This window comes from Micropterus dolomieu, linkage group LG15, assembly GCF_021292245.1.
Source record: "Micropterus dolomieu isolate WLL.071019.BEF.003 ecotype Adirondacks linkage group LG15, ASM2129224v1, whole genome shotgun sequence".
Classification (NCBI taxonomy): Eukaryota; Metazoa; Chordata; class Actinopteri; order Centrarchiformes; family Centrarchidae; genus Micropterus; species Micropterus dolomieu.
The window spans coordinates 22,628,001-22,640,880 of record NC_060164.1 but is presented as its reverse complement, the minus strand read 5'-3'; the positions used below and the strand labels follow the sequence as shown (position 1 = coordinate 22,640,880).

At 40.8% G+C, this 12,880-nt stretch overlaps 1 protein-coding gene across 1 annotated transcript in view; it reads right to left on the bottom strand.

The window, feature by feature from the left end:
• The window catches only part of LOC123984524 (mitogen-activated protein kinase kinase kinase kinase 3-like), a 51,363-nt gene that overhangs the window by 13,362 nt on the left and 25,121 nt on the right, over nt 1-12,880 (bottom strand). The window contains exons 13-24 of the mRNA XM_046071445.1: nt 12,724-12,802; nt 12,575-12,633; nt 10,561-10,623; nt 8,523-8,572; nt 8,068-8,106; nt 5,483-5,557; nt 3,363-3,414; nt 2,823-3,210; nt 882-988; nt 698-739; nt 422-506; nt 164-243 (exon numbers count right to left, since the gene is read on the bottom strand). Of these exons, the coding sequence (XP_045927401.1) occupies nt 164-243; nt 422-506; nt 698-739; nt 882-988; nt 2,823-3,210; nt 3,363-3,414; nt 5,483-5,557; nt 8,068-8,106; nt 8,523-8,572; nt 10,561-10,623; nt 12,575-12,633; nt 12,724-12,802 (1,119 nt within the window). The remainder of the gene's footprint in view (nt 1-163; nt 244-421; nt 507-697; nt 740-881; nt 989-2,822; nt 3,211-3,362; nt 3,415-5,482; nt 5,558-8,067; nt 8,107-8,522; nt 8,573-10,560; nt 10,624-12,574; nt 12,634-12,723; nt 12,803-12,880) is intronic.

The following is a 12,880-nucleotide window of genomic DNA, read 5'->3' as shown; positions in this document are numbered from 1 at the left end:
CTGCCATCACGCAGGTTTGATATACCTTAGAAACAAATCTGTTGAAATGGAGTTTTATAAAGTTCTAAGGAAGCGCTGAATATCTAGCATCTCTGCCATTGTTGTGTTGTTTCAGTCTTATAAATGCTGTATTTGAAACCACTGTGATCATTTCCAGCCTCACCTGTTCCATCGAGGTCTCATGCAGCTCATTAAGGTTTAATGTGTAGATTCCCTCTTCAGCTCCGAATATCAAATACTGGTCTGAAACATAAAAAAACAAACATTTGACCTCTTCTTAGAGCCAACCAACAGCTCACATTAGACAACACTGAAAGGTTCCTTCAGGAGTCAGGGTAGTTTGATTCAGGATGAAGCTAATGACACATTCATTAAACTGTAAGCTGACGTTCAACACTGTATCTGGTTTTCTATTGGTTACCTCTGGTGTCCGGATTGATCCAGGAAGTGGCACAGTGGATCTTCAAAGGACAGCCGTTGAACACCTTGGAGAAACATGCCCCCATCTGCGAATGGGAGGAGATGAATCAATGCAAACTATAAAGGTTATTTGCTGACAATTCTGTGCTCAAACCAAAATATTGATTTTCCTTCCAGGTTGTTAAAAGTTTTATCATATAAAAATTCCCGTTATCCTGTCCAATGCCACTGACAATAACGGTTTTCTAAAGGAGAGCAGAAAGAGACTGTTACTTACATGGACTTTGGGTGTAGGGGGAAGGCCATTACTGATTGGCTTCTGGGACAGACAGATCAACACACACACACACACACAATCCTAGTTTATGTCACAGCACCAACAATTCTCACAATTGCAAACTTTTCCTTCCAACTGAGGGTTTTCAAAACTCCACAGTGGGTGGATATTTCAGGAAGCTTACCGGAACGTCCTTCCTGTCTTTCCGTATAGGGACACTAGGGGGCATCGTGGACTGTCTGTCTGATGGACCTTCCCTCTCGCCACTGTGTGGAGAGTTCAGCCCATTACCTACAACAACAGAGACACAACTCAATGTTGGACAGAGAAACTATGACAGAGAAGGAGAGAGAGGGTTTACGGAAATATGCAGCCGTGTGTTTGAGGAAGCAAGGTGAGCGAAGACACAGAAATAAGACTCTGCTGCAGAACACCGTGCAGGCGTAGTCCACTCATACTGACACTTTCTCATACATATAGGTTGATTTCAATGAGTGCAATCAAATCTGCGGGACTGAAGACACAAGAGAGTAACAAACAAACTACTGGGAGCGGGAGGGAGGGAGGGAAGGAGGGAGCAGGGTAGCAGGAAGAATACAGAGGATCAAATATAGTCATGAGCGCAGGAACTACACCACACACATAACCTGCTAGATAGTGATCAATATTGGTCAATTAGGACTGGTAGATTTATCTACTCTATCAGTCTAACACTGTGGCAAACAACGGATAAGCATGCCCTAATCTGTTGAAACATTTTTGGGTTGGCTTATAAAATACGAAAATAATGAGACTTTTTTTCCAATAGCTAGCATTTGGGGCTATGGACAAAAACATTTTCTGTCATGACGGGGAGAACAACACTCACATAAACACACAGCCACCAACACGTGCCAGCTGAAGGCTTAAAAGGTTACAGTTATGCTATGATTGTTACAGCATAACTGTGTATTTCTAATCTTCTAACTACAATAACCCATGTTTTCCAATGTGTTTTCTAATCTCTGTGATTCAGCTCCAAACACCACAGTAAATGTCTCCAAATACAGCATCTAAATATTTGGTAACATTTCAAGAGTATAAAGAAATTAAGAAAATAAGAAATTAGAGTTTCTCCACAAATAAAGACCAGTCAACTAACAGCCAACTTGTTAAAGCAGGACCCACCTATTCTCAATCTAGCAAAACAGGTAACAAACTCCTGCTAAGAATTTAGTTTCAAGACGACAAGGAAATGAAATATAAATTATACAGAATTGTGGCTTTTATAAAAGTGTGAAAGTAATGAAAATATTAAAGTATCTTTTAGCATGATTAAAGCACTGGAAATGTTCTGCTGTTAACAGTATGAGAATGCATGGAATATCTAAAATATTCCAATCACACGGAATATTGTTTTAATAAGTGTATTCCTTCAGAGGTATCCTCAAGGTGGAATTAAAAATGATTTGTTTCTGCTTTGGTGTTTCTATTCCTGTTCAGCTTCCGTCTCTCAGGTACGGGTCTGTTATCATCAGAGGCAAGAAGTTTGCCTCAATAATAAACAAGACATACATTTTTTGAACTAGTGCTTTGATGCAAAGTTTTAATTATGATTGATTGCTGTTCAATGGGACAGTTAAGTTACATTTATAAAGCAGCCAACGGGAACAGGAAAGACCAAATCTAATCAAAGTGAAACAAATGGAAAAAACCGAATCAATGCCGTTACACCTCTTCAAGGAAGACATGGGGGCAGAACCTGAATGAGAATGGAACTTCATTCCTGACTTATATATCAGTCATTTGTCATATCACTATGATGTGCTGTTGCCTGAGCCAGGACAATGTTTTCTCCTCTTCCTTCTTCCTCCTAGGAAGTGAGGGAAAGTGGGCAGCAGACTACTAGCTTTTGATTGATTGGATTAAACAACCAATCAGACTACACAAAAAAATGACAAACACTTATATTGAGCAGGAGCTGAAGGAACTACAAACAACAAAATCAAAAGAATTCTTATTATTAATGGTTTCATGGAACAAAGAAATCAGACTACAAGGACTGACTAATGGGAGACCACACAACCAATCGAAGGGGACGACAGGGTCTGCGGAGACTACCAATCTATCAAGTGGCTGCTCTTACTCTCTTCCTTCTCCTCCTCTTTTTCCTGCTCCTCTTTCACCTCCTTCAGCACCTCCCACGCCTCCTCCAGCTCCTCGTCTGTGTGAGGCGTGTGGAGCCACTCCCAGAAATGCCTAAAGCTCCCATCATCCTCTGGGGCAGAGTTTTCGACGTCCGTGCGCTTGGGGCTCTCGTTACCTAGACTACTGCGGCGGTGGGGCGGCAGCTTCGGAGGTGGGGGCCGCGGGGGAACGTTGGAGGCGGGCTTGGCGGGGCTCGGCGTCTCTGGGACTGGACAGCGTTTGATGGTCCCTCCTCCTCCTCCGCCGTCGTCCTCGCTGTGTGATTGGCTATCGTCGTGTTTTAGTTGCTGCTGCTGCTGCTGTTGGGATGAGCAGATCGACTTGGGCTGAAGGGAAATGCAGATAAGAGTCATCTCATTTCTGTTATTCTGTCACATTTTCAATGACATCAAGATAACCATGTAACTGAAGTTTTAAAATGAATCCTCAAATGACAAATCAATGACTGTGGCTGACAGATGCATTCAGTTGATCATACCTTGGGAGGAAGCGGTGGCGGGACCTTTGGCCTCATGATAGTGCTTGATTTACTGGAGAATGAGAAGCCGGAGGATTTGAGACATAAAATAGACTAACAACACAGTTACACTGAAATCAATATACACATCTGTCAACATGTCACCACTGAGGCTATGGTTTAACTTGCCATTTTAAAGCAGTATTATTTCTCATAAAGAACAGATTTCACAAGAACACATATTTTAGCACCCATACTACTCTAAAAATCCTACTTATACCCATATAGGTTTAACAATCTTACTGGCAGTTTCTATAAACTGCTCTTTGGTGAACATGCTGGATCACATACAAACAAAGCCGTTCAGTTGTACTGTTAAAATCTAGTTTTGAAAACTTAAATAAAGATGTGGATACATTTTCTAGGCATCCAGATCAGACTGTATGTAGTATTTCATAGAGTGATCAGATGTAAAAAATGACAAGTATAACCATAGCCTGACACTATTTGGCACTGAGACAGGCACAAGATAATGGATTTAAAAAGGTTAACCACTACATTCAAAGTGAGACTGCCACACTAGAGGTTATTAAGAACAAACACAGATGGAGCATGTGTAAAGTCTCTGAGAATCGTAGCGCTGATATTGAAAAACTGATGATACTACTACTGCTTAAAGTATTAAAAGAGTTTCAGTTGGAAATACTAAATTACAATACTTCAAATTCAACCACTTCTCTAAACTACACTCATTCATACTTGTCTTTGTTAAAAAGACAAAACTATTTTCACAGTTTGAGTTAAAGTTCATTCTCTTGTTTGGATTAAGAGATGCCACATTTTGAGGATTCCAGTCACCTCATAATGCCTTAAAAATCGATCCATCATAATTTTGACTGCATTCCAGCACTACATTCACAGAGACTTTATCCATTTAGCATGACAGGCTGCAGATTTGTTGAGCAGCTTGTTAATAACTGACAAAGAACCAATAAGAACACACAACTTAAAAACAGACCAGGACTGGGAGCCAATCACAGCGAACACAAATACTAAATAACAAATAATAAAAATGATTCACATTGATTCAGTTGATGGTGGTTAACAGGTATGTGGGCGTACCTGAATAATATAAACCTTATCCGTAAAAGCTGATCAGTAGCTGACACATCTTAAACATTCAGGGCTTGGACAGCTGAAAAGTTACAGTCTGCCTTGACCTTGAGGTTAAGGTGCGTGTTGACACCTCCAATGGGTGAGTTTTATTCAACATGCTTATAACCAGGAACCATCACACTGATTCCACTTTACACGACTAATTGGTTGCAGTTAATTTTGCAATCATTGTCCTGTGCGCGCTAAGGTCTTTGCTACTGCACTGAAAAATACTGTATATGTCTAGAAAGAACGCTCCGGTCCGCTGCAGACATTTGGCTTTCACACAATGAGGGATGAGGCTGGATGCCAGATATACAGTTTTATAGAGGCAGAAGACGACAGAAGGCAGCTTGAATGTATGCGCGCGCACACACACACACACACACACACACACACACACAGCAAGGAGGCACACAGATGGTGATGCAAGCGGAGAACAAAAACAAGACAACAGCAAACGAGATGTCAAGGTCATGAGGAACAGTTATCCAAGCACTGAAACTACACCAGACCTCATATTTCACGCATCAAAAAAGAGCTAAGAATCTAATGAAAATTAAAAAATATAACGTGCCAGAATTTAATATGTAGCTGGGTTTACATTTAGCTACAACATACTCTAATGCTGTGGTTTTTAGCCCTACCCATGGCTAAAGTTATCCCCGGTTCCATATTAATAGCTTCCAGGTGAGTATTCAGGGTTAGGGTTACTGTTAGCTATTAAATTAAGAACGTGACAGTAGTAATACACACAGGCTGTAAACACACAAACACAGGTGGCATATGTGGCGTGATGGTGGGGTGTGCTTCATAGAGATGCGTGGATGAAACTGTGGCAAAGACAGGAAGCCTTCCGCCCTTGTCTTAACCCCATCCTCATCCTTTCCTCTTTGAGACGAGGGAGGGATGAGTGGGGGAATAAAGAGAGATGGGGGAGCCAAGGAGGGAGAGGCTTCCAGCTCTAAGACTGGGAGAGAACTTACTGAGTGTGAGTTTCATCATCATCTGCACCATCATCATCATCATCCTCATCATCCCCTAAGTGTGCCATATGGCCCCTGGGAGAGGAGGTGAAGATAGGCGGGAGAAGGGAGGGATGGGAGAAGGGGAGGAAGAGGATAGAAATAGAGGGTTGAGGTAGGGAGAGTATAAGCGGGGGAGATTAAGGGAGAAAGGGTGCAAGCAAAGAAGGTAGGAGATGACAACAGGAGGAGGAGGAGGTGGAAGAGGATAGAGGAAGAAAGGAAAAGGGGAGGGTGAGCTAAGTGAAGCTTGGTCCACAAACTACGTCTAACCCTTAAACCCTGGGCAGATCTGAAAGGACTGAACAGATCCAAACAAAAAAGATCCCCCAACACGATCAATAAATCAATGGATTTCCCATCATTTCTACACACCCGAACATCCAGGCAACAGCCACGACGTGCCGCTGATTACTTCTAAAACCAGACACTTCTAAACTCTACTGTACTGTTAAAACCTATACAGTCCTTACAGATCTACACACCCCACTACAGTAAACTTAACCTCTAATCAGCAAATTCACAGCAACTTTACCGTAATTTATATCCTGTAAATTCTCAAATATATTTTTATCTCATTATTTGAAGGCTTAAATTAGATTAGACTTAGATGTTTTCTAAGTTAGGAGTAGTTTTCTAGTTTGCCACTGTAAACTCAGCACCTCCTCCATGTTCAATTTATTTCCACAGCCTTAATTCAATCAGTACAACAGAGTCATATGATACTCACCACCCTGCTGCAGTCGCTTTTAACTTGCCGTCAACAACCGTCTAGTTGACAGTGAATTGACAAACTCTAGTCTATGAAAACTCAACACCTACTGCAGATGTTTCACAATAAAAGTCTATCAGGAAGGGGCAACTGGAAGGTTTTTAAGGTGAAATATCTGTGCAGGAAGTGTGGAGTTTCATGGCAGTACCTTAACTGATTAGAACAACAGCTTTAATTAATTAAAAGCAGTACTTCTGTAAAGAGAAATGTGACAATGAGATATACATAACAGGTAATTTTGCTCCTTCTTGAAGGTTTGTAACTGGGCCTTTATTAGTGACCAGCCTTTTATTTGTTAGTGCCAGCCACAGCCCAGCTATTTTTGGAAACTAAGCCGTTAAGTATGGCAAACATTGGTGAACAATTTATTTGAGAATTTACAGTAATAGCAAAGCCTTTCTAAAATATTTGCCTAAAGGACAACTTTTCAAGGTAGTTACATTTCTAAAAGTATCCATTCAAAATGAATATACTGTACATTTATGCAATCCAATTAAAATCTTCAATCCCATGCCACAAACAAATCTTTTTCTTGTACTTAGATACAGTAAGCCTAGAGCCAGTAAGGTCTAAAAACATCTGTAAATAAATTAGTAGTTTTATCCTCCTTGGGAATACTAGAGGGGTTGGGTTTACCTCATGAGATTAATTAACACCTGTCTGTTGCAGCTAAGTTAAAAAAAAATAATTTAAAAATAGGCACTTTCCTCTACTTTTCAGGTGACTGTTGTGACAGTCTGCCATGTGTTCCTACTGCATATTAACATCAACCTCAGAGGCACTAAAAACAAACCACAAACTGTATTTTATCCAGGCCTGTAAACTCCTGACTGACTGTCCCACATTGTCTAAAACAGGAGATGATATAACCCCAAAGACTGAAACAAGGTTACCGTTATCTACTCCACTACTATTACTACCTCTGTCTACCAAAGAAGACCAAAGGGGATAAAAACTGGGAGCAACTCAAACTAAAGAAACTACATTTTAAGTGTGTAGCTATACAGTACTTTTAACTTTAACATTATCTAGATAATATATGTAAACCATGGAGCCACAGACCTGGCTTTTACACAATAAACATTTGCAGGGAAACAAAACACTCAAAGTTAACCTCTAACGCCTAAAAGGGAATTTTTAGAGGATAACTTTGTACCATAAGTTTGTAGATGTGAAAACTCTCTGTATCTTTGTTACTGTGCATACCAAACAATTCAGTGAAACACATTTGTCGCATCAGATTGTCTCATATAAAAGAGCAAAGCACAAGAATGGTGATCATTGTTTTTTTCCCCAGGTAAAGTAAAAATAATTTCTCCATGTACTTGCCAGTAAAACTGCTAAAGACACCCACTAAAGCTTTTGGCTAAAAAAAAAAAAAAAGAACAAAAAAAAAAAAAACTGCGTACACGTGCATGTGTGTTTGCGAATGCACACATGAGAGTGCAAAGTGTATGTGTATGTGTGTGTGTGTGTGTGTGTGTGTGTGTGTGTGTGCGCGTGTAAGCCATGCTCTGCAGGAAGCTCCTATGAAGTACAGCCTTTTCTCTGATCACATCAAAGCGTGAAGCAAGCAGCAGTGGGAAAATAAAACCCACAAGAATCCAAAGTGCTGAGAGCCGTGACAGCCTGGAGTCATTTACAACAGCGTTAGTTGCGTGTGATTGGCCAAGACAGGTCAAGCCATTCACAATGATTGGCTGATGGGTGGGTGCGGTTAGGACACCGGCAAATCAAGAGGCCCCGGGTGAATCAGGACAAGGGTCTGACTTACCTCTGCTTTAGCTCCTCCTCCACAGATTTGAGAAGACTCCTGTTTGTCAGACAAGTGAAGAGAAAAGTATAAACGACAGAACATGATTAAGATAAATGAGAGAAAAGGTTTTTTAGTCCTTGCCAGACTATGGAGAACATTCTAGAGCCCTGATCTGAACCTGTGCTTTCCTGCTTATAAAACACACTTAAAAGCAGAAAGCTCATACAAACACACAGTTTACAGAACATCCTCAAGCTGCAATTATGAATAAATCATCAGAAGTACAGCTTGAAAACTCCATCTCTCACATTCTGGCTCTCCCTTCCTCTCTTTTGTCACAGTCGATGAAAGAATGGGGTAACATTGAAGCATTGGAGAGATAAAGGGATGGAAGTGTAGAGAAAGAAATAAGCAAGACGAGAGAAAATAAGAAAGAGAGAGAGACACAAAAGGATAGTGAACCAGAGACTTACTTATTTCCTCCCAGTAGACTTGAATCATGCCCGTACTCCAACTGCAAGTCCTACAGGACAAACAAATTACATTACCTACTGCGATATATTCCTTTCATAACCAGCTCATTTAAAAAAAGGTGCTTTGTATTTGATTTGTCCAGGAACGGAAACAGGCCTGAAGATCTTAGCCAAGTGCCACAATACACACAACAGTGAAAAAATGACAACAACTGAAACCCTGTTCAATTGCAAAATTACTGCAGGGGACTGCTACTGTAGCGGCCGTGGTGCCAGTTATGACAGCCTGCTATAAATATTAATGTCCCCAATAAAACAGCAATTTCACCGTAAGTCTAATTCATAACCAGAGACGTACACAGATGCACATAGTGAGCCTGTGGCTAACTGTATATGTATAGATTTGACTCTTGCTGAGTTCACATTGTGGCCTAAAAAAAAAAGAATAAGATGTTAACCATGACAGCAATTCCCTCTTGTCTTCTCCATAGTTTTTACATTTTTAGTTTTAAGATAAGTAACAAAAGTGGCAGTGTCTGTTTTTTTCCCCCCCTCATGGTAAGATTTTTCTGCACTCCTGAGTCCTACTATCAGGAATTCCTGCTCAAGAAGTAACAAAAATATCAGCTTAATACGATACCTGCAGTCAGCCTGCTTAGTTTTTGTTTCATATCTGCTTAGGTGTTATAACACAAAAGTTGGGGGGTTGTGACGCCGGGGTGGGGAACCACTGTTTTAGACAGTTTAAACAATGAATCTTCAATATGAAGTCAGGAAGTGTTGTTTCTAAATCTGCACACATAGTGCAACAGTGTGACAGATAAGCCAACTCAGTAAAGTTTCTTGAGTGTGTGCTGGATAATTATGATTCATTACTCATAGTTTTTACGTTCCTGCAGGACCTTTCAAAGCAGCTGCAAGTTGATTAAGGTGCAAGCTGACAAGGAGCAGCACTGGCTGAGTTTAGCACCATTCTCTGACGAAAGTGAATGAAAACTTGGTTTGGCATCTATTACGTAAAGCCACAATGTGAAAGCAGCATTGTGTCACAAAAACATTTGTGAAAGATAATGACTTAATGCAACAAGCGTGCAGAGGGAAACACACGTACTGCAAAGGAACAGATACACACAAACATGATGCGCACACACACACACACACACACACACACACACACACACACACGAAAAGGCCTCACTGCTCTGGTCAACTACAGGACGTAAGAAGATAGAGGACATTTAATTAGTAGTATATGGAAAAGAGCCATTCTATAGAGAGAGATACGTCAAACAAATATCAGGTACAATACAGCAAACATTAAAAGGCTAAGTGTGTATGTTTATAAATTTCGATCCAAAAGTCTGTGAGTAGGAATGTCTATTTTCAAACCCAAATGTCCTTTAGTCAAGGCATCACTACCAGCCTTCAGCAGTGCAGCTCCATAAGTCAATCTGACCTCTGACCTTCGCCTGTGTGCGTTTGTCACACACAAACTTCATATTTAACGCAAAAAAAACCAAGATGTTCAATTTAATTGGACTGATTGCAATGTGTGCGTGAAAACATGTATTGTACGTATATCTGAAAACAAAAAAAAGAACAACATCACTACAGACTCTTTTCACTATGACAACTACAACACCATTTAGTGAGGCAAAAGCCAAGCCTGGAACATGAAAAAGAAAATGAACAGAAACAGATGGATGGAGCAGAAGAGATGGAACAAAACTGTGAAAGTGAACAAAAATACATGTTGGACATGGAGCAGCCACAACAATCAGTACTCTAGAAATGAAAAAATAATATTAAACAGACAGCAATTGCTCAGGAAGCGAGAGAGCCAATGGAAGGACAAGGACTTGTCCTTCAGAAACAGGTGAAGAATGAAAGAGAAATATGGAGAGAGTGAGACGGAGGTATAAAAAGAGACGACATAAAAGTTAGAGAAATAAAGACAGATTGAAAATATAAAAAAAGCCAATGTATCTGGACAGAGGGAGAGGCCGAAAGAGAGAGAGACTGATAGAAAGAGTACTACCAGATTAGATCTCGCGGTATAGTAGTGCTCCTCAACACAGTCCAGATAGGGCTCAGAATCACACTGGTCAGCAAGACAGAGCGAGAGAGACCTCAGTTAATACATTAACCTGGACTGATGGAGGGAACGGGGAGGAACGGAGACATGGATGCAAGAGAGAGGATGATGGATAAAAAATGGATTAAGGGCAAAAAACGGGCTCTGAAGTCCGTGGATCAGCAAGACAGAGAAGGAGGGACATATTGGAATATTAATCAGAAGAGAAGAGGGAATGGATGGGGGTAGAGACTGAGGGAAGGAGGGATGGAGTAAACGGATATTGATGGGGGTTTAAAGTCAGCAAAACTAAGGAGGAGAGACATTAATTAATGACATTAATATATGATGGGTGCCATGTGAAGCTTTAAAAATATAGATACCTTTGTATAGCCTCCTTCAGTGAACAAATGAGACACTCAGTAGCCTCTGTCTTATTTCAGTCATATACTTGGTATTATTTCTTTAAATTAAGACCACCTGTTACCTTAAGCCAGGTTCCAGTGTGTCGCTATGGTTGTGTTTGTTTTTTGTTTAGTATTACACAAGAGGTTAAACATGCTGCAGATTACTCCAGTCATTCAGCCATCTCTTTTGAGCAAAGATGCCATGAAATCCTCCTACTAATCAATTTGGGGATGGTAATTGTGTTACAATAATATATAACAATATTAATGCGGTAATGATTTATTGATTTTAAAATCCTACTATGAGAGATAAAACCACACTGGTCAGCAAAACAAAGACAGACCCCATGTTATTATATTACTTTCAAGGAGAGGGTAGAAACTGAAGCATAACGGGATGAATGTAGACGAATGTCGCAAAGAACCCAAGGTCCATGGAGGCAGAGAGCAAAGGATTTTCTTAGCGGACTTGAAGGGAGGAGGATTATAAAAGGGAGTTCGTGGAAAAAGTGCAAGTGCAAATGAAAGACAGGAAAATCTGGGAGGGAGTGAGGGAGTGGAGGACTTTAGCAAGATGCTGTGGTTGTGCATGAACCCTGCACCATCCCATTTGTCCGCAAGTAAAACTGCTTTCAGCTTTTCTAAAAGTGATGAGCAACAACAGAACCAGCTTTAGTTTCTAGAAAATCAACTTGACAAGCAACTAAACTAACTTTTCACATTAACAAAAAGCAAGGACACGACATCTGCTCTTCGAATTCTAGCAAACCTGGCAGACACGTGTCTATCCATGCTTGTACATGAGACACTATAGCAAGAAGTCTAATACTTGCAGTGCTTCACAGTTCACAGGTCTTGTTGTTTCTGTATTGAAGCCTGCTGGCTGTCAGTCAGTGTCACTTTCTGATGTTTATCCAGGTCTGAGTCTTGGTGGCATCATGCTAAGCAAGATAGCTCAGATGTTGTTGTTCTCCCAAGCCACGCTCTAGGCCAGCTGGGTCAGATTATCTTTCCAGCATGTTCTGGGTCCATCTAGGGGTCTCCTTTGATTTGGACATGCTCAGAATGCACCCAGGAGGCATGATGATCAGATCCCTGTGCCACCTCAACTGGAGATTTTTAAGTGGTTCTACTCTGAGCTCTTAGTGGGCATCTAGGCTCCTCACCCTGTCCTTAAAATAGAGCCCAGACACACTGCAAAGGAAACTCATTTCAGCTGCTTGAATCCACAATCTCAAGCTTACATGCATGCAAGAAACCAGGTAACTGGAAAAATCAGGTTACGGTAGGAAATAAATCAAAGAAGAAATGAACATGCTTGAATGCAGCTGGTCAGTAATATGATTTCTTCTGAGAATCTGACATCTCCACTTGAAACGCCTCAATTTTGAAACTACCAAAGTGAACTATGTGGATGGGCTTCATGTTTGGTTCAACAACATGGGCTGGTCAGGGTGCTTCCTGTGATTAGGTGAAGATCAGCCATGCTTGTACTGGTGAAGTGACAATTACACAGCACACTCTACCACACACACACACACACACACACACACACACAGCTAATAACTCACTGGTTCATGATGAGGTTCAGTCTCCTTTCTCAATGGAGGATCAAACTTCACCTGACCAACTGAGAAAGACAAAAGTAAGAGACAGAGAAAGGGGTGAGTTTTCTGACTGAAAATGTAGCTGTTTATGTTGACCATGTGTGTGAACTCACAGTTAATCTCTGACAGCGTCTTTCCCTCCCTTGTGCTCCTGCTGGTGGAACGAATACGATGAGGAACAGAGACCGGAGACTATCAGGAAAAAGAAAGACACACACAAACACACTGTCAAATACACAGTGTAGTAGTTGACACAGTACTTGAGAAGAT